General features: G+C 39.0%; 1 protein-coding gene across 4 annotated transcripts in view; it reads left to right on the top strand.

Moving 5' to 3' along the window:
* dennd1a (DENN/MADD domain containing 1A) overlaps positions 1 to 26008 on the top strand; it is a 132681-nt gene that overhangs the window by 10474 nt on the left and 96199 nt on the right. For all 4 annotated transcript variants that reach the window (XM_063011702.1, XM_063011706.1, XM_063011705.1 and 1 more), the window contains exon 2: positions 13608 to 13666. In XM_063011702.1, the coding sequence (XP_062867772.1) occupies positions 13608 to 13666 (59 nt within the window). The remainder of the gene's footprint in view (positions 1 to 13607; positions 13667 to 26008) is intronic.

Genomic DNA, 26008 nt, shown 5'->3' with positions numbered 1-26008 from the left:
TGACTGTAGGCAAGATACAGTTGTCTTGGTACTTCTCACCAGGGCGCCGCCACACATGCTGGACACCATCTGAGCCAAACAAGTTTATCTTGGTCTCGTCAGACCACAGGGCATTCCAGTAATCCATGTTCTTGGACTGCTTGTCCTCAGCAAACTGTTTGCTGGCTTTCTTGTGCGTCAGCTTCCTTCTGGGATGACGACCATGCAGACCGAGTTGATGCAGTATGCGGTGTATGGTCTGAGCACTGACAGGCTGACCTCCCACGTCTTCAACCTCTGCAGCAATGCTGGCAGCACTCATGTGTCTATTTTTTAAAGCCAACCTCTGGATATGACGCCGAACACGTGGACTCAACTTCTTTGGTCGACCCTGGCGAAGCCTGTTCCGAGTGGAACCTGTCCTGGAAAACCGCTGTATGACCTTGGCCACCATGCTGTAGCTCAGTTTCAGGGTGTTAGCAATCTTCTTATAGCCCAGGCCATCTTTGTGGAGAGCAACAATTCTATTTCTCACATCCTCAGAGAGTTCTTTGCCATGAGGTGCCATGTTGAATATCCAGTGGCCAGTATGAGAGAATTGTACCCAAAACACCAAATTTAACAGCCCTGCTCCCCATTTACACCTGGGACCTTGACACATGACACCAGGGAGGGACGACGACACATTTGGGCACAATTTGGACATGTTCACTGTGGGGTGTACTCACTTATGTTGCCAGCTATTTAGACATTAATGGCTGTGTGTTGAGTTATTTTCAGAAGACAGTAAATCTACACTGCTATACAAGCTGTACACTGACTACTCTAAGTTATATCCAAGTTTCATGTCTATAGTGTTGTCCCATGAAAAGATATAATGAAATATTTGCAGAAATGTGAGGGGTGTACTCACTTTTGTGATACACTGTATATATATATATATATATATATATATATATATATATATATATATATATATATATATATATATATACATACACAGTGAGGAAAATAAGTATTTGATCCCCTGCTTATTTTGTTTATACAGTGGGGTCAAAAAGTATTTAGTCAGCCACTGATTGTGCAGGTTCTCCTACTTAGAAAGATGAGAGAGGTCTGTAATTTTCATCATAGGTACACTTCAACTATGAGAGACAAAATGAGAAAAAAAAATCCAGGAAATCACATTAGGATTTTTGTAGGATTTTTAAAGAATTAATTTGTAAATTATGGTGGAAAATAAGTATTTGGTCAATAACAAAAGTTCAACTCAAGACTTTGTAACATAACCTTTGTTGGCAATGACCGAGGTCAAACGTTTCCTGTAAGTCTTCACCAGGTTTGCACACAATGTAGCTGGTATTTTTGCCCATTCCTCCATGCAGATCTCCTCTAGAGCAGTGAGGTTTTGGGGCTGTCGCTGGGCAACACGGACTCCACAAATTTTCTATGGGGTTGAGGTCTGGAGACTGGCTAGGCCACTCCAGGACCTTGAAATGCTTTTTACGGAGCCACTCCTTCGTTGCCCGAGCGGTGTGTTTGGGATCATTGTCATGCTGGAAGACCCAGCCACGTTCCATCTTCAATGCTCTCACTGATGGAAGGAGGTTTTGGCTTAAAATCTCACGATACATGGCCCCGTTCATTCTTCCCTTAACACGAATCAGTCGTCCTGTCCCCTTTGCAGAAAAACAGCCCCAAAGCATGATGTTTCCACCCCCATGCTTCACAGTAGGTATGGTGTTCTTGGGTTCTTCTTCTTCCTCCAAACACGACGAGTTTTTTTACCAAAAAGTTCCATTTTGGTTTCATCTGACCACATGATATTCTCCCAATCCTCTTCTGGATCATCCATATGCTCTCTGGCAAACTTCAGACTGGCCTGGACATGTACTGGCTTAAGCAGGGGGACACGCCTGGCACTGCAGGATTTGAGTCCCTCTCGGCGTAGTGTGTTACTGATGGTAGCCTTTGTTACTTTGGTCCCAGCTCTCTGCAGGTCATTCATCAGGTCCCTCCGTGTAGTTCTGGGATTTTTGCTCATCGTTCTCATGATCATTTTGACCCCACGGGATGAGATCTTGACCCCAAGGGAGATTATCAATGGTCTTGTATGTCTTCCATTTTCTTACAATTGCTCCCACAGTTGATTTATTCACACCAACCTGCTTGCCTATTGTACATTCAGCCTGGTGCAGGTCTACAATTTTCTTCCTGGTGTCCTTCGACAGCTCTTTGGTCTTGGCCATGGTTGAGTTTGGAGTCTGACTGTTTGAGGCTGTGGACAGGTGTCTTTTATACAGATAACGATGTCAAACAGGTGCCATTAATACAGGTAACGAGTGGAGGACAGAAGAGCTTCTTAAAGAATAAGTTACAGGTCTGTGAGAGCCAGAAATCTTGCTTGTTTGTTATTGACCAAATACTTATTTTTCACCATAATTTACAAATAAATTCTTTAAAAATCCTACAATGTGATTTCCTGGATTTTATCCCCTCATTTTGTCTCTCATAGTTGAAGTGTACCTATGATGAAAATTACAGACCTCTCTCATCTTTCTAAGCAGGAGAACCTGCACAATCAGTGGCTGACTAAATACTTTTTGACCCCACTGTATATAGTAGACGTCCCAGTGCTGCTTCCTGTGGAACACTAGGGTTGGGCGATATTGCCGATTTTCATACCGTCATACCGTCTTCAGGAAATACCGCGGTATACGGTATAACCGGGGGGGGGGGGTTTATTTTTTTAGATAAAAAAATAATCTTTTATTATCTAAAAAAGATAATAAATCTTTTTTATTATAAAAAGATTTAACAATCTGAACGTCAAACATTGCTTATCTTATCTGATCTATAATAAATACGCATAAGTATAAATGCATGTGTATCAATTACACTTTACCACAAACATTAACACAACATTTTGGCATTGTAATCTCTCTCTGCCCACACAAAACAGAATAATAGCAGGCTAAACACTTCAATATATTTCAAAAGTTAACTGCTTACTTTATAGTTACAGATATTTCTTAAAAGTGTATGAACGTGTACGATTAGTTATGCCTGTAATCCAGAATTAAGTTCTATACCGTAACAAAAAATATGAATGTAAATGTTCATGCTGCGATGACGGTGATGTAAAATAATGTTAAAATAATTCAAAGTCCAAACATTTGAGTGGTTAACGAGAACGCTACTTTAAATATCACACAAGCTCAGTGCAAAACACGAACACGGAAACGGTACAAATCCGATCTATTCCCTTCACACTCGCTCCCTACGCCCTATAGTGCGCTTAACTTTCTTAAAGGGCCAGACAATATATTTTATAATTCACATTACACGACAGGTGAGACGTTCTTTTTTTCTTAATATAGCGCTTTTATTTAGGAAAAAATAGTTCTTACATAGGCAGGAAAATCTATGGCAGACAAGAGTCAGAACAGCGGATTGGGCGTAACGTTATTATTACTGTTTGCTCCTTTTTCTCAACACTTGTGCTCGATTTACACTGAAGATATATTTAGTAAATAAGTACATGTCCGCGCATGTGTTCATTTCCGGTTGAACTGATAAAAAATGTTGATTTTGAAAAATTAAAAGACGAGCCGTTTTTCAGTTTCTGCTTGTTAGCTCACAGCTAACGCTAGCCAGTGTGGCTTTTCACTCGTCTCTCTGTGTTATCACCCCACAGCCAATCAGTGAGCTACAAGCTGAATACACCACTGAATTAGTCCTTCCTCTCTTATCAGCTATTTCGTCTGCTTCTTTTTCAACTGTGGACAGTGGCGGAGCCAGACAATTTTCATAGGGGTGGCCAAACTGAGACCATTGCTCACAGGGCTGGCACAGAAACTGTCTGATACCTTATTTTTTGTGAAAAACTAAAATATAGCCTATAACCTTAACATTATGAGGAAGAATTTCAAAGATATTCCTTTGCAATACTTAATCATTTGACTGCAAACTTGTGTGTACTGATGAGACTCATCTGAACCCCAGAACATGCTAGCGTGAATGCATGGAAAACAAATTGTAATTTTCTTTAAAGAATGTGATACATTCTGACCAACACTATTAAGCCAAATCAGCATTGAAAATTGATTTTACTTTTAATAGCCTTCTACAATGCTGGGGCTTCTTAAAACTGAATATTCTCTTTTCAATAGAAGTGTTATTTAAATGCTATTAAATTGTTTTTCTAAAAAAAAAAAACGCCCAATTTGGAGGAAAACCGCCCAATCTGGCAACACTGGAACGCGCAGAGTCCGTTCGTGCCTTTTACTCGTAGCGCGCAACAACTAATATTAGTTGTATTAGTACTCACTAGTATTAGTACTCAGTAGTAGTACTTTTTCTGTAATAGTGTTGGTGGTTGACGTTTATGTTGAGTGTATTACTGCACTATTTTGGTGGAGAACTACAGGGGTTGGACAATGAAACAAACACCTGGTTTTAGACCACAATAATTTATTAGTATGGTGTAGGGCCTCCTTTTGCGGCCAATACAGCGTCAATTCGTCTTGGAAATGACATATACAAGTCCTGCACAGTGGTCAGAGGGATTTTAAGCCATTCTTCTTGCAGGATAGTGGCCAGGTCACTACGTGATGCTGGTGGAGGAAAACGTTTCCTGACTCGCTTCTCCAAAACACCCCAAAGTGGCTCAATAATATTTAGATCTGGTGACTGTGCAGGCCATGGGAGATGTTCAACTTCACTTTCATGTTCATCAAACCAATCTTTCACCAGTCTTGCTGTGTGTATTGGTGCATTGTCATCCTGATACACGGCACCGCCTTCAGGATCCAATGTTTGAACCATTGGATGCACATGGTCCTCCAGAATGGTTCGGTAGTCCTTGGCAGTGACGCGCCCATCTAGCACAAGTATTGGGCCAAGGGAATGCCATGATATGGCAGCCCAAACCATCACTGATCCACCCCCATGCTTCACTCTGGGCATGCAACAGTCTGGGTGGTACGCTTCTTTGGGGCTTCTCCACACCGTAACTCTCCCGGATGTGGGGAAAACAGTAAAGGTGGACTCATCAGAGAACAATACATGTTTCACATTGTCCACAGCCCAAGATTTGCGCTCCTTGCACCATTGAAACCGACGTTTGGCATTGGCACGAGTGACCAAAGGTTTGGCTATAGCAGCCCGGCCGTGTATATTGACCCTGTGGAGCTCCCGACGGACAGTTCTGGTGGAAACAGGAGAGTTGAGGTGCACATTTAATTCTGCCGTGATTTGGGCAGCCGTGGTTTTATGTTTTTTGGATACAATCCGGGTTAGCACCCGAACATCCCTTTCAGACAGCTTCCTCTTGCGTCCACAGTTAAGTGTTGGATGTGGTTTGTCCTTCTTGGTGGTATGCTGACATTACCCTGGATACCGTGGCTCTTGATACATCACAAAGACTTGCTGTCTTGGTCACAGATGCGCCAGCAAGACGTGCACCAACAATTTGTCCTATACTGATATAATACGTAATATATATCGTTCGAATTTGTTTAAAAATCATATCACCGTTATTGAAACATTTTCTATCGCGATATATATCGATATCGAATTATTGTCCAGCACTAGTTTGAAATAGGACTATAATTAGACAGCACCTGTGGATCAAAATTAAACCTTTTAATCAGGGGGTTAATAACGGTTCATTTAAAAAAAAAAAAAAGGGGTACATAACCAATGCTAAGGGGTGTACTATAGTAAGCAGGGGTTCTATGATGGCAGGGAGTATTTTTTTTTACTAAGCGTGTCAAGTAAAATGATGTAAAAGTAAAATATGGTCAAGTAGACATGATGACTTTGTTTAATTAATGAAGTTTGGGTGATTAGGTGAAAGGATTGTAATTGGATAAGGCACTAATAGTACTCGTACTGCTCAGGGTGTATTGCTGATTATCAGGGGGATAAGGGACACTGAAGTTGTACTGTTTTTCTATCCTGTCATTAAAGGATGTTAGGTCTTTACTAGTACAATATGAGGGTTATTAGATTCCATTGCTGTTACATTTCTAGTAAGTTTTGATACTGTATCAAAAGGAATCTAGGATTATTTTAATTCTCTATTAAAGAGCAAACATATATAGTTGGCATTTATAATGGCATTTGTATACTCTTTTAGGACATCTTCCCCTGCTGCCTAATACACTTTTAGTGCAGTGTGCCATCACTGATTGTCGTGCTTTTTGCTTTGAAGCATGTGTGTGGTCATTATACCATGGAGCTAGCTCCTTCCTTCCATCATTTTAATTTTAACTAGTGCTAATTATATAAGGTTGAGTAAAATACTCATTCTAAATGTTGGGTTGCCTGTTTGAGCTGTTCAGGCTCTGATGTTGGCACAGTCATTAATTGTGGTAGAGTTGTCAATGAACATAGGTGCAGTTGGATACGTAATGGTATAGTAGTAGTAGTAGCAGCTTAGATTGATGGTGATGGTGTAGACCAGGGCTGCCCAATTTGGGGCCCGCGGGCCAAACCTGGCCCGCCGCCTCTTTCTTTTGGCCCGCCTCGCTTAGATCAAAGTAGTGCATACTTTTGTCAGTAGCTGGGAATTTCTTTCAACAGGTGTTTAACTGCCGATAACGCTAGCTGCAATTCATTAGCTGACCACAATTTTACATGAGACAGGAGAGGGGGGCGCTGTGGAGCTCCTGTCAGCAGACATCAAGTAATCTATGATGACACGAGTGAGGCTGTTAATCATGGAGTGTGTGAGGCAGTGGCATTGGATAAACGAACATTTAAAAACAGTTGGCAGCATGAATATTTTTTCACCGAAATAGATTAAACCGCAGTTTGCCTCATCTGCGGATAGAGAGTGGCTGTACTAAAGGAGTATAACATCAGTCGGCATTACGAAACAAAACATGCTCACCTGTTCTCAAAGTACAGTGGCGAGGAGAGAAAGGTAAATAATAATATTTTGCTTTGCATGTTTTTCTTTACAAATTTACATTTGTTCAAATATTTCTGCTCCTAAAAAGAAACATTTTCTAGCATCCGTTGAAATCAATAAAAGCACTGTTAATTAGGATAAAATCACTGTTAATTAGAATAGTAGTGTTTTATTTAACAATAAAAAACGTGATATATTTTAATTTAATGCAATATTAAAATTAGGGTGGGCGATTTTCACGATTAATTCGGTTAATTCGAATGAACGTTTTCAACCGATGTTAGAAATGTGACAATCGCGATTGTTTACATACTTTATATTTTAATTAAAATACCAACATGTCACGAGGCAGAAACTGACCAGACGCTCGCGGATTATAAATCAGGGAAAGTTTAATATCAAAAGGGCAAAAACAGTGTACAACAACAGGCAGAGTCCAAAACCAGAGGATAAACAGACAGGCAGCGAAAACCAAAACAGCTAAAACAGTAAATGGAAGACAACAAGGATTATACACGGTAACGGTTAGATTCAGAAATAAGGACCGCAAACACGATCAGCAAAACTTCACACTGAGGCTCACAAACAGAAGAGTTTAATTAAGATTCATGGAATCGAACACAGCTGAACTGAATCGCCAAAGCATGAGGACCGATCAGGATTGGCTGACCGGGGACTTGTGGTAGTCACGTGACAGTCCGGGGGAGCATGGAAATTGTAGTCCATATTGTTAGAAGCAGAACTTGCCCCCTCCATCCACCCCCCCAGTCACAAGAGGACAAAATCAAAGCTGAGTGATTACTTGATGTCCCCCCAGTGTAGTGATATGTAGTATGATGTAGTGACTCACTTCATTGGTGGAAACACTAAACAGGCTCGTGTTTCTTTTAAGAAACCTGTAAATAACTTTTTGTGGTTTTGCACTTTTCTTAATGCACTTTTCTTAATTTTCTTAAAGGAGGTTCTGCTGCACATTATTTAAAGTGAGTTGTTTGTGAGCTGTTCCTAAGAAGGATATAGCTAATTAAGATTTCTATTTTGTTTTAATTATTGTTAACTGTTGTTATATTGTTATTGTTATAAAGTTTGAGTCCCTTGAAAAGATAATTATAGGTGGTGCTGTTACTATTTTTACACTTCTGTAGTCTTTTAAATTAAAATGCAAAAAAAAAAAGTCTTTTTTTTCAATCGCCCAGCCCTAATTAAAACAACATAACCTTTAAGTTTTGGCCTGTGGCCCTTCACAGAGATAAAATTTTGGCCCCTTATAAGGAATTATTTGGGCACCCCTGGTGTAGACAAATATGATTAGTTAAACAGTTCTAATATTAACAATGTATGGTAGAACAACAAGCTTATCTATCAGTACCAAGAGTTAATATTGAGTCTAAGGTATGTATTTACTGGTCCAGGGGGCTGGTGAATTAGCTAGGATCGCCGACCTCTGGTCACAGATGTTACTATATCCAACGTAAACAATCACATTCTGCAGAAAAGTGTACTTGTCTAGCAGACTTGGAAGTTGTAGAAGAATTTCCGCGACTGAAAAAGAATGGATAATGGCTGAACTGTTGAATGTCTCTGACTATGAAATCTCCTGCAATTAGAGTTGCTGGTGGGGGAAGTTATGTTGAGCCTCTGTGTACAGACACAGCTGAGGCAGCCAGTTGGAGAGGAGAGTGGACGCATATTAGCTCTTGGCTAACAAGAAAGCGCACTAAAAAGAATTAATGTAAAAATACAGAGATTTTTAAAGTGTTTTTACTGCTGTGGCTATTTAATGATCCAGTCAGCAACCAGTTTTACGTGTCACACTGTCTGTATACCAGACTCAGTGATGTCTAGTGCAAGTGGCAAGTGTAAAGATAGAGTAAAACACTATGTAGCTGAAAACTTTATAAGATGAATTACCAGTGCATGATACGTTTTAAAATCAGAGTAATTAGAACTAATTCTAGAGGAAAGATTACTTGGCTTGCTGTTAATGGCTACAATGGGTTTACAGAGAACCAAACTCCACACTACTAAAAAAGCACATCAAATTAGTTTGTATATTAGCATGATATTGTTGTGTATTTCTTGCTGTTTGGTTAAAAGCACAATTATTTAACAATTGTTTTAGCAGAGGTGTATAAAGTACCTAAAAGCCATACTTGAGTAAAAGTACAACTATATAACCAGGAATTTACTTTAATAGAAGTGAGTCACCTTTTAGAATATTACTTGAAAACTATGAATCTTGTTCTTTTAAGCCTGTAAACCACCTTAACAATGGAGCCTACCTTACACCTACAGAAAAATTTTTACAGAACAAAATACATTTTCTTCCTTCCCTCTGAACATAATTTGTGCCAAATCATGATTATAATCAGCTGTTGACATTACCTGTTTGGAATCATGTTTTTTTAGTTTTTTTTTTACCTCATAAAGAGCCTTTAATGGCTCTGTTCCAACTTTTTGGAATGTGTTGTAGGCCTGAAATGCATGTATATGTATGTTAACAGTTGAAATGAAGTTGACCAGACAAAACATGAAATATATTGGGTTCATGTAGGATGGAAAAAGAGTCATTGTAAATGTAAGAAGCTCTGCATCTATTTTATTTGCATTTTCTATACTGTCCCAATTTTTTTGTGATTTGTGTTGTACATTCTTGTCGTAGATATATCCTAATAACCTAGAACCACTGAATTTTGGTTCATTTGCAATTCCAGCAAAATTTAGTGAATCGTTATATCAGTGGTTTGAATGTAATCGAAAATGTTACATCAGTGTGTTTCTTGAGGTTGAAGGGAGAGTTCTGAAATGCCGATATTTCTGTATCTTTCGGTAAACATAAGAGGCGTAGAATATTTTACTCCGATCGCTTTTAGAGAACTTGTTTGCACTTGTGTATTCATGTGCTTGACCTGCTACGATAAAAAAAAAAAAAAAAAAAAAAAGTTTCTCTGTTGTTTGTACTAGAGATGGGACGATCGATCGACTTTCAATCGATATCGGCCGATTTTCAATCAAAATATGCTATCGACGATCGGACGATATTTCCCAAATGTAGCCGATCCGATCACTTGATATATAAAGATCACGTTAAGTTAACAGCTCAGTGAATTGATCCAGACTTTGCGCTACAAAACACGAACCATCACATCACCATTCATCAACCATCATTCAGAAACCATCATGAAAGCTCTTCACGACCTAAAATAACAGAATTAACGTTGTGCATCATACATACGATGCAATTTTGCTGACTGAAATATTTACTTTAAAAAGATAATTCAACCCGGTCACATCTGAGCCGATTCTATCAGCACATTATTCAAACTCGTGTTCAGTTTGGTAACTCGTAAGTGGTTCTTGCTTTTGATGTAAATGAGAACAGAAACGTTACAGAGCCAATCAGAGGCAAAAGTTTATTCATTACCAAATTCGTTAGTTCAGGATCATCTGCTAAACTTTTAGGGTAATCAGAACTTTTAGCTCCACAGACGGAACGAGTCTGACTCGGTGACCGCTCTGTGGTAATAGCGGTTTAATTAAGCTTTTTAATTAAGCTTTTTAATGTAAGAAAGTCACACAAAATGTTCTGTAGTAGCTGGTGTTTATTTAAAACCACAGCATTTATTAATAACAGTAAAAACGGAGAGAGAAACTTACGCGTCACAGTCGACTCCTGAATCAGAATCATTTAAAGCGACACTGTGAACAAAGCGTTTTTTTAAAGAAACACACACACGCTGTTGCTTTCGGTTTATCTTCACTGTGAGGCTCTTTTTAAGTTTTTTTCAGACTAAACTGGATAACATTAAACCTGTGTGTGTGTGTGTGTGTGGTCAGTTAGACTAATAAGATATGTCTCCTGTGGGTGAAAAAAATAATTGTTTGGTTACTTTATTATTTACTGCTGATTTTGCGCTAAAAATTGCATGTCATCCCCCCCCCCCCCCCCCCCCCCGATCGAAATCGACTATCGGCCGATTGCCCTGAAAGGAGATCGGAGATCGCAATCGATGCCAAAAAACCCGATCGGTCCATCTCTAGTTTGTACTCTTTCTCTCTTGTTTTATCTGTATGGTGGATTTCTTCCTTCTTTGAATCATCTCAAACGGCAGTGTTGTTTATGATGTTGCATATTAGCCTAGTAACTAGGGCTGCAACTAACGATTATTTTAGTAGTCGACTAATCTGACGATTATTTTTTCGATTAGTCGACTAGTCAACGATTATTTATGTCATACCCTCCATCTCTGCCTTAACATAACAAAACTGTTATGTTATTTAAGTTCCAATATCAAATTAAAATAATGACCCATGAAACATGAATATGAAACTTGAGCTTGATAGTTTAATTAAATATATTTGAAACAATAATACACAATCACAATAAAAAAAATCAATGAAATAACAAAGCTTTGGACAGCATTAGACACTGTTATGTTTCAGAAGTTATCACTCTGGAAGTCAAAAACATTTATAACATGTGGTTGAGAAACATGTGAATGCTGTCTGTGAAGACCTCAGCCATTTGAGGGGTGCATGAACCTCTTCTCTGGTCAAAGTCATCCACACTCCATTGCTTAGTGCTATTAATAGAAAGAGCAAAAGAGAAAGCTGTATTAATTATCACAAACTGAAGGCTATGTATCATAGTTTATTACAAATAGTGTACTGGCTATGCCAACTAAACCATAACAGGTTAAATATCTTAACTGAATTATCTGCTGAGCTAACTAGCTATCATTAAGTGGATGAGGCTTATTATTTAGAATGAATGCTCTCATTAACGTGAGCAAATAATATGGAAGACGAGACAGGGTAACGTTAGGCTATAATGTTAAGTTATATAACGTTACTCATATAAATTACTGATTAACTATTTCACTTAATGAGTTAGCTAGCAAACAAACCTGAAAAATAGCGATCTCTTAGGAAGTTTTCCGACAAGTACTCTAGCATTAACAAACATTAACTACGTTGGTTAAAGCACTAAGCGGTGTAAAAACTTACCGGAATAACGCTGGTCATCACGGCTGCAAGGCGTTTCACCGTGTTGCTGGCGTGAAACCACAACTCTGCTTTGTAGTGTCTGCGTCCAGCTCGTTTCTTTGGGTTATTTTGGCTGAAATACTTTGGAAAGTTTCAGTCTCTTCATCTTTGCCTCTCTGTCTTCATAAACTCCCCGCTGCGACATGGAAGCGATGCTGCGCCCCCTGCAGTTTCTTTAGTGCATTGCAATAATAACGACGCGTCGACAATGAAATTCCACGTCGACAAATTTTTATAGTCGACGTTATTGATTATGTCGACTAATCGTTGCAGCCCTACTAGTAACATCATTTACTACTTTATACACATCTTTAGTGCCCTTCTAAGAATATTAGTGTGTTCTGTAGCTTTTAAGCTTTTAATTTGGTCATGGTTCATTTTACCAGTGATTGAGTATGTAATCACAGTATGTAAACATATTTAGTGGTTTTACCCTGATAGACCTAAAGTGGTCATAAATTTTACTCCAATTCCACCCTTAACTGGAAAAGATGAGACAAAAATGTTCTTATGGGAATAACCGAAGCAGCCGATTACATGCAATAATAAGCAACAATTTTGTATGTTTTTTAATAAGACATATAACAAGAAAAAATAAAGAGTTTAATATATACACCATATGGCCAAAAGTATTTTAACACTCCTAATAATTATGTTCAGGTTTTTCTGCCACATCCATTGTTACACAAAGCAAGCATATCATTTTTTTTTTAATACTTTTATATTTGTAAAGAATATATTATAAGACACATGCTGCTTTAGCTGGCCCAATGTTGGAAAAAGTGAAATACACATGTGAAATAGGCATTAATCTACCAGTCTGTAATGGCTTACAAAGCCTTTGCTTAGGCACTCCACTGAACCACCGGTACTTCACAGGAGTGACTAGCCTACCCGAATTATACCAAGAATGCATTGATGACTCATCCAGGAGTTTACAAAAGAACCCAGATAAACATCTAAAGAGCTGCAGGCCTCACTTACCCCAGTTAAGATCAATTTTAATATCATTGTTTTCACAACAAGACACTGTGCAAAATTAGCAGGAAAGTTGCAAGGCACAAACCACTGTTTGACACATGCTGCCATCAAGGTGACATCTTTACCCGGAAAGTCCATAGTTGTTTCAGTAAGACAATTCTGCATTGACCTCGGACCTCATTCTGCGTTGCACTACAACAGCGTGGCTTTGTAGACACAGATTGTGTGTGTGCTTAACTGGCCTGTTGTTCAAATCTGTTATGAGAATCAGCTAGTGACGAGCTCAGGCTGTTGAGCAGCTGAAATCTTGCATTAAACAACAATGAACAAAAAATCTTTCAAAACTGTTATCAATTAGTATCCTCAGTTTTCAAATGATTAAAAAGTGTAATTAATAGATGTGATTTTACAGTGGTAAGCATGCCTCTTTTTGAGTGTGTTGTAGGCATCAAATTTAAAATTTGTTTATACTTGCTTAGTGAAAACATTGGGGAATCTTTTCTTGTACTTTTATCAGTTAAATAAAGGTTCGAGAGAATTAACAAACCAGAGATGCTTGTTTTTTATTAGATTTTACAAAGCCTTTCTTACTTGTTGAAAATACATCACAGGGACCATCATTGTTGCAAGTTATTTGCTGTTTTATTACTTTTACATTAACTTTATCTCCTGTGTATTTCAGGGATAGCCCTGAGAAGATCTTTGAGGTATACATGGAAGTGGGACATTTTTGGCCTTCAGGTGAGATTCTACTTGTGCATAATGCAACACCACCTATTTCTATTCATAATAATAAATTGCAAGTTTAATTCCAATTCTTATTTTAAAGACAACGTTTATAAATGTTTAATGTTACAGAAAAAATGATAAGTATAATTTTAATTTGAGTATTTAACAAATTAAATGTTGTGCTTCAACAATCATTTTGTGCAAGAGGTCTCAATACAGATAGATATGACTTTTTTGCATGATCTGCACAAAATAGTCCATACTGTCAAAGTTGCCAAAAAAATCTACATGTGGGAAACACTTGACAAAATGAATAATCAAGATAAGTCTTAGTTGCAAAAATCTTTAGAGTTCAGAGTTCATATCTCCTAAATGTGGTAAATCCACTAATACTCATCCAACCTGTTAGGACATAAACTAACAGGTTGGATGAGTATTAGTAAACAGCAGTGCCACTGATTTCTAACTTGCTTTTTTGGCTCTTGGGTTCTAAACAGTTCACGGTAGCTTATACTGTGTGTTTAGGTTACATTTCTTTTAGAGGTTTTTTAGTTTAGAAATATTTTCTTTCTGCTCTGTTCAGTCAAATAAAGGTTCAAGAGAATTAAATCCCAGATTCTTGTTTTATTGCATTTTACAGAGTGGTCCAGCTATTTCAGAAATAGGGTTGGAAAATGTTTCTTTTGCTGAAATCATCATGGAATGCTTTGGGTGATGCTGCATACGGCCTTAAACACAAGATTGTTCAACAACAATTATGTAAAATAAGGGGAAGAGTGTTGATGGGTTTGAATCTCAGCTCTGCCATGGAGCCACTGTTGGGCCTTTGAGGAAGGCCCTAAACCCTCTCGGCCCCAGGGCCACCGTACAATACCAGCTTTCAAAAAAACAAGCTGGAATATTTTTAAAAAGAATTTCGTTGTACTGTAAACTAGGGGTGGGTGATATGGCCTTTAAATAATATCACGATATTTTAAGATATTTTTGCGATAACGATATTCACTCGCGATATATAAGAACACTTTTTAAAAAGTTCATTTTAAAAACACCTTTGTTTTGCAGACACTCAGGAAATCTAAGGTACAAATGTTACTAAATGTACATTAAATTAAGCATCACTTCCAGTAGGGCTGGGCAATAATCTCGATATGCCTTTGAGAAGTGTTATACACCAACCAATGAAAAGAGAGCTTGAAATTCCACCCAAAATGTAAATTCGAATCTCTGATTGGTTCATACATCTGAATCTCTTAAATCAGCGTTGTTTGCCCACAGAGTCAGCAACACGAATGAATCTTTACCACAGATAAGAGCACAGTTTTCTGATTCGATTACAATGAATAATTCGTCTGAAAAGAGTCATTTCTGACTCATTGACTCAGTGATTCAGTTTCCATGCTCATACGCGAAGGAAAGCGTTCCGCTTAGCGCTTTTGGGTTTTAAACGTTCTCAGATGGTAACCTGTGTATTCTGTTCGTTTACTTGTTCTCACATCATTCTCGGACTCACGCAGTGACCGATACTCCTCGTAATCACGCCGGTGCTTTTGCTTTAGGTGCTGAAATAAATGTGATGTTGCCACCGTTTGTCGTCAGTATTTTTGCACGTTTTGTAAATTACAGTCGTTTGTTTGGAGTCTGACCTTCTGTATCCGAAAACCTTCCACACTAGTGATGTAGCTCCCCTTGCAGGGACTAGTTCATCCTCAGTGCTAACTCCGGTACTACTCTCTGCATTGGTTGCCATTATTTCACTGTTACGCACTTGAGAGTGAGTGACGCACGTTTGCTAACAATATCGCGATATGGCAAAAATCATATCGAGTTTACAACTATACCGGTATTATCATGAACGATATTATATCGCCCACCCCTACTGTAAACCTGTATATGTATTTAGGACAAATAAAGGCATTCTATTCTATTTAACAGACCCATAAAACACCTTAAACATGTCAGTAAAGGTGGTTTGATAAACCGGTAGTGTAAAATTCATAAAACCACAACTTGTCCCTGTATAGGTACGCCACACAATTTCACATAGTGTTTCACATACTGGAAGTACATTTATTTACACAAACTCTGACCACTTGGCGGAATGTGACATGCTGTAATTATATGCACACTAATAATGTTATTTTGCAGTTATCCTCTTATATTTCTTCTTCTTCTTCTTGTTCCTCAGCCTTTGTCCCATTTTTCAATTACGGGGTCGGCATTTGCAGTGGTTTGTGCATCAAGCGGCTAGGTATCTATAGGACAATTCAGTGTTTCCAATTAGTCTGGTGGCATGTTTTTGGACTGTGGGAGGAAACCGGAGCACCCGGAGGAAACCCACGCGGACACGGGGAAAACATGCAAACTCCGCACAGAAAGGACCCAGACCGCCCCACCTGGGGATCGAACCCAGGACCTTCTTGCTGTGAGGTGACGGTGCTACCCACTAAGCCACCTTGCCGCCCCTACAGTTATCCTCTTATACTGCATAAATAAAATTAGAGAAGACTTTACAATAGTTAATACATCCATATGACCAAAAACAGAATTATAAGGATAGGAAAAAGGTATGTGATTTGAAAAACCTAAATGTTGTGATGTTACATATTTTTTGTGGTATTGAGTTCAAGAGTTTGCGAGCCATAACACCAAATGACTTGCCCCCCATTGATGAGAGTTAAAACTTTGGTACCAATAGAAGGCCATGGCTTGAGGATCTAAGGGCACGTTTTAGGGATGGACTAATTCAGACTAAGTAATGAGTTGCAAGATTGTAAAAAAAGCTTTGTAGGTGAGTCATAGTATTTGTGTTGAATGCAGGCTCTGATCAGTAACCATTAAAGCTTGTCCTAACTGTGGGCAAAATGGGAACATATCATGGTGTGAGTACTGTATCTGATGAATTTTTAATGTACTGTAGTCTAAGTGTTAGTTTTGGAAGGACAATCCAGTAGTCCAGTGTGGGAGCTGATATGGGCTTCAAAGTTAAGCGGTGGGCTGTCTATAAAGGTTTGTGTAGCATTCCTTTTTGTCCTTTGTTTACAAATGCATGCTGTTAATGAAGAATGAGGAGTACATACATCAGAGGAAGTACTTATTGACAGCTGAGTAGCTGTCAATAATAACAAAAAATGTTTTTGTTAAATAGATTCTTATTTTAGAGATATTGTGCAGATGAAAGAAAGCAACTCTAGTAATTGTATTTAACGTGTGCATCAAAGGAGGGGTCTAAATGTATTGTGGATGGGGTTTAAATCTACAGTATTGTGATTCCTCTGTTTTATCTGAATGAAGTGGAGGAACATTATAAAACATCCAGTTTTTTGTCATTTAAACAATCCTCTATCTTTGCTTTTTTTTTTTTTTACAATCTTGCAACTCATTACTTGTCTGAATTATCTTTTAGAGCAGAACAAAGCTATTGACAGGGCTTTGTACTGCAAATTGTATCCGGGTGAGGCTACACCTAGTCTGTATGAGTTACCTAAGATACACAAGCAGGATGTACCTTTACGACCCATTGTTTGTATGATTAACTCTGTGACTTATAACATTTCTAAGTTTCTAGCATCGATTCTCAACCCGTTGGTAGGTAGCACGGAACACCACATTCAGAACACCATGGATTTTGTGGACAAGGTGAAGCGCGTCATCATGGAGACAGAGGAAACAATGGTCTCGTATGATGTTACATCCCTTTTCACATGCATTCCGGTTGCTAAGGCAGTGGAGGTGGTCCGTAGGAAAGTACAAGGCGACCCCACCCTGAGCAAGAGGACCACCCTTACTACGGACCAGGTGTGCACACTCCTAGAACTGTGTCTTCAGTCCACCTACTTCTCGTACAGAGGACAGTTCTACAAACAGAAACCTGGGTGTGCTATGGGGTCCCCAGTCTCACCTATTGTTGCTAACCTGTACATGGAGGAAGTGGAAAAGAAGGCATTAAGGTTCTACTCTAAGGTCCTAGGTCATTAGTTCAGATATGTGGACGACACCTGGGTTAAAATAAAATCCAAGGAAGTACCACATTTCACAGACCACATCAACTCGGTGGACAAACACATCAAGTTCACAAGGGAGGATGCAAGCAACAACAGTTTAGCCTTCTTAGAAATTGCTATTCAAGATGGGGGACGTTTGAAAGTAAATGTGTACCGCAAACCAACACACACGGACCAGTACCTAAGGTTTGACTCCCATCATCCATTGAAGCACAAACTAGGAGTCATCAGGACGCTGCACCACCGGGCGAACAGCATCCCCACAGACACTACGGCCAAGGATAGAGAGAAATCTCATGTCAAGAAGGCCCTGGGTGAATGTGGTTATCCCAACTGGGCATTTGTAAAAGCGGGAAAAATGCCCAAACACAGCTCCAGTGGATCGAAGGAAGGAGAAGGACAACCGCGGTCTAAGCGCAAACCAGTGGTGATTTCGTATGGGGGTATCGGAACAATTGAGATGGATATTCTCCAAACACCGTGTTTCAGTTGCTTTCAAACCCCAGAACACGCTACGCCAGAAATTAGTTCACCCAAAGGACCGGGTTCCTCGACACAAACAGAGTACATAGTGTATGCTGTTAGGTGCCGTGAGGATTGCTGGGAACTGTACATCGGGGAAACTAAACAGCCTCTGGCGAAATGGATGGCCCAACATAGAAGATTGACCTCTTCTGGCCAGGACTCCACGGTTTACACCCACCTGCAAGCCAGCGGCCACTCTTTTAATGATGATGTGCAGATCCTTGACAAGACTCCCCGCTGGTTTAAACGGGGAGTCAAAGAGGCCATCTATGTGAAGAGGGAATGACCATCTCTGAACCGGGGAGGGGGCCTGAGAGTACATCTCTGACCATCTTACAACGCTGCAATAGGAGCTATACCCCAATCATGTGTGAAAGACACACATGACCATTGTAATTAATGGTCATTGTGATTTGCATATGGACCCGATCACCGGTTCCATTGTTATGCAATGGGCGGTGATCGGTCGTTATGCAAATCGGCTGCATATAAGGTTGGGGTATCCACCACCAGCTCGGATTTGGATTGAGTGACGAAATGTATCCCTACAACAAACTTGTGTCCAGATGAACTGATTCAACTTTGTGGATTTGTGTACCTGGATTATTGAGCATGCATCAACAGAATCCTCTATCATCCTAATTATGTTAATGTCATTGGGTTTGGCTGATATCCTTTGCATAGCAGTAAAATTGATGCCATGTTTATTCGTAATGATGCATAATGAGTGTAAATAATAGAGGTCCCAATACTGACCCTTATGGAACACCAGTGTAGTGTGCCGTGCTCTAATTTTTGTTCTGCTTGTTTTAGAGCATGTGTGGAGTCATTGTACCATGAACCCTTTTTTCTTGAATCAACTGGTACTACACTTCTGTTGCCTGTTCTAGTTTTTCAGGCTCTGATTTTGACACAATTGTTATCTCTTTATGCAGCTGCAGTTGCAGACTTACAGTTTAAGTGTGCTTAAACTGAAAGCAACGTGGTAATTGAATATCATTTGATGGGCTGCTCAGGTGGCACAGCAGTAAAATACGCTAGCACACCAGAGCTGGGATTTTGAATACATTTTTGATAAGCATCTGTGCCCAGCCATACAAATGCTGTATTAACTTAATGGGCACAAATTTCCACAAACTTAATTTAAAGTCTTATGAGAAGCCTTCGCAGATGAGTGGTAGCTTTTATTGCTGAAAAGATCACATAGTTGTCACAATATCTAAATATCATTTGTTTTAGAAAGTTCATGGTCAGGTATATTTGAGTGTGTGTATACAGACCCCATTTCCAGAAAAAGCTGATGTTTTGTAAAATTCTGTGAAATGATGAACTTGTCATTTGTTTATCTTGAATGTTTGTTGAACTATTAGACAGAAAATACACTGCCTTACCCCATCAGGGTAAGAAAAGAGGTGGCTCAAGTGATGCACCCATCATGCCTAGTGCCTACTGTACAAGCCTGTGGGGGCAGTGCTATGATCTGGGGTTGCTGCAGTTGGTCAGGTCTAGGTTCAGCAACGTTATGTGCCCAAAGAATGAGGTCAGCTGACTACCTGAATATACTGAACGACCAGGTTATTCCATCAATGGATTTTTTCTTCCCTGATGGCACGGGCATATTCCAAGATGACAATGCCAGGATTTATCGGGCTCAAATTGTGAAAGAGTGGTTCAGGGAGCATGAGACATCATTTTCACACATGGATTGGCCACCACAGAGTCCAGACCTGAACCCCATTGAGAATCTTTGGGATGTGAGAAGACTTTGCGCAGTGGTCCAAATCTCCCATCATCAATACAAGATCTTGGGGAAAAATCAATGTAACTCTGGACAGAAATAAATGTTGTGACATTGCAGAAGCTTGTGGAAACGATGCCACAGCCAATGCGTGCCGTAACCAAAGCTAAAGGCGTTCCAACGAAATATTAGAGTGTGTGACCTTTTTTTTTGGCCAGGCAGTGTATTTCTAATGTTTTACTGATCATCTTGTATTATGTGAATATAAACAAGTTTAAAATTTGATGCCTCCAGCACACTCAGAAAAACAGTTTGGACAAAGACATGTTTAGCACTGAGTTTCATCAGCTTTCCTATTAATGAGACTTTTAAATTATTTGGAAACTGAGGACTCTAATTGTTGCGGTTTTTGTAAGTTGCATTTTTCTTCATTCTTGCTTAAATATGAGACTTCAGCTGCCATCCGCCATTATCTTATTCTCATCTTCATGATGCACCAAATATTTTTTTTTAACAGGAAACAGATCTGGACTGCAGGCAGTGCGCACACTCTGTTTTCAAAGCCACACTGTTGTAGCACATGCATGATGAGGCCTGGCATTGTCTTGCAGAAATGGAGTTCCTGCCAAAGGATGTCACCTTGATGGCAGCATGCGTATTTTTAAAATCCCAATATATGCCTCTATGTCAGTTGAACCTTCACGCACATGCAAATCACATATTCATTGGCCACTAATGCACCTTCATACCATGACAGATTTTGGCTTTTGTACCTGTTACAGTTAATAGAACTTGATGTCAATTCTTCCTAAAAAAAGGCTGAAATGTTGACTTATGTGAATGTTGACTTTTGTGAATATGTTTCCATTTTCTTTGGGTTCATCTGAGATGCCCAGATAACAAATCACTGGGTGTATGAGAGGCCCACGGTTTACGCTGCATACAACCAAGCAATGAAGTCAAAGGAACTGTCGGATATAAATTGAGGGTATAAATGCGGGTATAAATCAAACTGTCAAAGTCATAGAGCAGGGCAGAAATATAAAAATTTTTTAGGGGTTCGAGTGTTTCCAGTATTTGCTTAATTTACACCTCAGGGCGTAAGAGGTTAAAGTTGTTCCTGTATTTGGCTGCATTTCTGTCTCTTAATTCTAATCAGTCTCCCTGTCCCTGCCGCTCATGACGATGCCACCAGTATAATCCAGTGCCAGTTTTTTTTGCCAGATAGTGCTTACTGTTCTGTCTAAAGAGTTGAATTTTTATTTAATCAATTCAGAGATTTTTCACAATGCATAGCTGCCGTAATAATTTATGAAAATTGGATTAGCCTGCGATTTGATTTTCAATGTGATTTTGTATTCAGGCCTCAGTGGGTTAATGATTTTTGCTTTTTATTGACCATTGTTATCTCAATTTGTTCTCAAATAACACCGTTTATATCACTAAAGCTTTTCAGCTTAAATCTTTAGTTCATCAAAATACATAATTTAGTTGTTCCCTTAATTTTTTGAGGAGTGTATTACTTAACACTTACTGAAACTCAGATGAAGGGTGGATTGCCTAAGAGACAAGCATTACACTTACTCCAAGAAGGGCAAAAATGTGATTGCAGTTAAAGTCCAGTTTATTTGATACCAGTAGATGTTAAAATCCTCTCCAAGATCCTGCATGGATTAGATGATTACATATCCTGTTCATATAGACCAGGTTGGATTGATGTTGATCTCATCGGAGAATGTCAGGTCAGAGCTGTTAAAAAGACTTATTGAAGTATTGGTGGCACAGTGTTGTAATAGTAGGGGGCGACGTGCTGGCTAAGTGGGTAGCTCTGTTGCCTCACAGCAAGAAGGTCCTGAGTTCGATCCCCAGGTGGGGTGGTCTGGGTCCTTTCTGTGTGGAGTTCGCATGTTCTCTCCGTGTCTGCGTGGGTTTTCTCCGGGAGCTCCGGTTTCCTCCCAATGTCCAGGGGCATGCGGGTCAGTTGATTCTGAGATGCGAAGTTGTCCATGACTGTGTTTGACATTAAAACTTGTTAACTGATGAGTCTTGTGTAACAAGTAACTACTGTTTCTGTCATAAATGTAACCAAAGTGTAAAACATGACGTTAAAATCCTAATAAACAAACACAATAGTTGGTGTTCCATGAACAACGGATGGAACTGAGGAACGCTGATGAATTATAACATTATGCAAAGCTAGTAGGTAGAATATGTTTACAGTGGAACAGTGTTGTTTGTACACAGTTTGCTTAAGGAGGCAGTATAAATTTCGAATCAGTTTTCTTATGCACAAGGAATTATGTAAATTTGATTAATCCGTTCTAGACCCCCAGATTTAAAACTTTATAATAATACTTAATGCATAAAATCATACATGAAAACCATACAACCAGTAATTGTACATAAAATGAAAATGTAACTGCACTTTACCTGTACTGAGGAGAGCTGATGATATAAGTGGAGAGGAGGAGTGATTAGAGGGATTCATTTCTTTAATTATAGATGATGTATTGACACCAGGAACAGTCACTCCTTTCACCACCTTCGCCTCACTCCTTAGACAATTCAATTGCCTCTTTATTTTCCAATATAGATGACATGGTCTACTTCCCATATCATATTGAGTGGCCAGGTACAAAAACTGATTTTTTGGACTAGTGATTACATTTGTTTTCAATAAAAAGCAATAAAATACCATAATGTATCACAGAGCTTGTACAAATGACACCTGGCGAACGAGAACCTGTTCTCGTGTGCTTCGGATTTGGGTGGGCTGAACCACATGGTTTGGTCTGAATTCTGGGGAAAAGGATAAATTCTGAGTTGAACATTAGTTTAAAAAGTTTGATGTATGTCAAGTTGTATGAGTAGAGAGGCAGACAAATGGGGGGGGGCATTTTGAGCATATCTAAATATTGGGGGGATGTGGCATTTATAAATGAAACCTGTATTATAGTGCTTGACAAAGGTTTGCCAAAGAAGCTGTTTAGTGGGACTTAGGTCAGGGCTCTGTGCAGGCCACTGGACTTTCTTTAAACTAGGGCTGTCGTTAATCGCATTAATTAACGTGATTAACATGTTAAAATTTTAATCGCGATAAAAAAAATTAATCGAGATTAAAATTTTTAATCAAACAATTTTTATTGGGCTGTGTTTGTGCCACGTAAATATGTGTCACTGTGGTAATTTGCGCTGCTTTAACACAGCAACATTGTGTTTATACTGTAGAGATAACACAGGTCTTTTCCAGTTACAAATTACTCGAGCTGCTGCTGCTTCATATTGTGAAATATCGGGTATTTTAAATAATCATTTTCAAAAGCATGAGAAATCATCACTAGACAAAATTACAGTTATTAATTGATGCTTTAATATCATCTTTGGTCAGCGCTGCATTTGTCTCGTCAGGCATCTGCATGTACGGATACGCGTTACAGGCTAAATGAGCTCAGACTCAGTCTAACTGTATTTTAGATGAATTTGGATGTAAAGCGCATAAACTGTACACATCATGGGAACATTACAAACACTGGTGTTAAATGGATTGCAATGGACTGTAGACGCTTTAACATAGTTAACGATGTGGGTCCACATGACGTTATACGTGTTGCACAGGGGTGTAACTACAGGGGGGGGGGGTGTCCTCCACGACATAAACTTAACCATTGACCTCACTGCCCCCCCATTGGCTGCACTCGCCAGGTCATTATTATTATATTACAATATTTTCGTTAAGTAAAATTAAAATAACTAAAACTGTGCATTAAAAATACCAGAGTCAGGAATTTGGACTTGAAGTCTAACTTCTGAGTGAGTACTTTTAATTCTTTCTGATCAGCAATCAGCATATGCAATTTGTTGAGGGGTCCCAAAAATTGTTTTGCAATGGGGCCCATGAGCTCCTAGTTACGCCACTGGTGTTGCATCTAGAAATGGGTCATATTATGAGCGCCTGTTTTCAGTAGCAGGGTTATGAACAGGAAAAGATCCTCACTTTTGTGTGATAATGTGAACGGACTTTGATGATTTTAAATAACTGGCTGAAAGATGGGTAGCTGTTAACAACTCTATATAGGCATTGGCTGGCTTTCTAAAAAAATAATTTATATTTGATAATGTTATCATTTTATGAATGTTTTTATTGGTAAACATGTTCTTGCGATAAAAATGTGCATAACTGTTCAAATTGTGCTTAGTTATTAGTTTGCGATTAATTGCGATTAATTTGGTTCTTTAATCGCGATTAATCTCGATTAAAAGGGACAGCCCTACTTTAAACCAAACCTTTCTTCGTGTTTTTATAGACCTTGCATTTTGCACTAAGAAACAGTCATGCTGGAACAGGAAATGGCTTTTCCTAAACCTTGAAGCATGCACTTTCCTATATATATTTAAAAAAAAATTACATGTCCATGCAGCATATATATACATATGTGGTATGTATATACATTCATATACTACATATACTGTATAATACATATATAATATAATTATATAACATATTTGTTATATACATACATGTAATACATATAATATATATACTGGTGCTGGTCATAAAATTAGAATATCATGAAAAAGTTGATTTATTTCAGTAATTCCATTCAAAAAGTGAAACTTGTATATTATATTCATTCATTACACACAGACTGATATATTTCAAATGTTTATTTCTTTTAATGTTGATGATTATAACTGACAACTAATGAAAACCCCAAATTCAGTGTATCAGAAAATTAGAATATTGTGACAAGGTACAATATTGAAGACACCTGGTGCCACACTCTAATCAGCTAATGAACTCAAAACACCTGCAAAGGCCTTTAAATGGTCTCTCAGTCTAGTTCTGTAGGCTACACAATCATGGGGAAGACTGCTGACTTGACAGTTGTCCAAAAGACGACCATTGACACCTTGCACAGGGAGGGCAAGACACAAAAGGTCATTGCTAAAGAGGCTGGCTGTTCACAGAGCTCTGTGTCCAAGCACATTAATTGAGAGGCAAAGGGAAGGAAAAGATGTAGAAAAAAGTGTACAAGCAATAGGGATAACCGCACCCTGGAGAGGATTGTGAAACAAAACCCATTCAAAAATGTGGGGGAGATTCACAAAGAGTGGACTGTAGCTGGAGTCAGTGCTTCAAGAACCACCACGCACAGACGTATGCAAGACATGGGTTTCAGCTGTCACATTCCTTGTGTCAAGCCACTCTTGAACAAGAGACAGCGTCAGAAGCGTCTCGCCTGGGCTAAAGACAAAAAGGACTGCTGAGTGGTCCAAAGTTATGTTCTCTGATGAAAGTAAATTTTGCATTACCTTTGGAAATCAAGGTCCCAGAGTCTGGAGGAAGAGAGAAGAGGCACAGAATCCACGTTGCTTGAGGTCCAGTGTAAAGTTTCCACAGTCAGTGATGGTTTGGAGTACCATGTCATCTGCTGGTGTTCGTCCACTGTGTTTTCTGAGGTCCAAGGTCAACGCAGCCGTCTACCAGGAAGTTTTAGAGCACTTCATGCTTCCTGCTGCTGACCAACTTTATGGAGATGCAGATTTCATTTTCCAACAGGACTTGGCACCTGCACACAGTGCCAAAGCTACCAGTACCTGGTTTAAGGACCATGGTATCCCAGTTCTTAATTGGCCAGCAAACTCGCCTGACCTTAACCCCTTAGAAAATCTATGGGGTATTGTGAAGAGGAAGATGCGATACGCCAGACCCAACAATTCAGAAGAGCTAAAGGCCACTATCAGAGCAACCTGGGCTCTCATAACACCTGAGCAGTGCCACAGACTGATGGACTTCATGCCACGCCGCATTGCTGCAGTAATCCAGGCAAAAGGAGCCCCAACTAAGTATTGAGTGCTGTACATGCTCATACTTTTCATGTTCATACTTTTCAGTTGGCCAACATTTCTAAAAATCCTTCTTTTGTATTGGTCTTAAGTAATATTCTATATTTATATATATAAATATATTGTAATATATATATATATATAATACATTCAATACATATATATATATATATATATATATATATATATATATATTAGGGCTGTCGAAGTTAACGCGATAATAACGCATTAACGCATTCTCAA

Source organism: Trichomycterus rosablanca, chromosome 16 (genome assembly GCF_030014385.1).
Source record: "Trichomycterus rosablanca isolate fTriRos1 chromosome 16, fTriRos1.hap1, whole genome shotgun sequence".
Classification (NCBI taxonomy): Eukaryota; Metazoa; Chordata; class Actinopteri; order Siluriformes; family Trichomycteridae; genus Trichomycterus; species Trichomycterus rosablanca.
The sequence above is the reverse complement of the archived record's forward strand: the minus strand, read 5'-3'. Positions and strand labels throughout refer to the sequence as shown.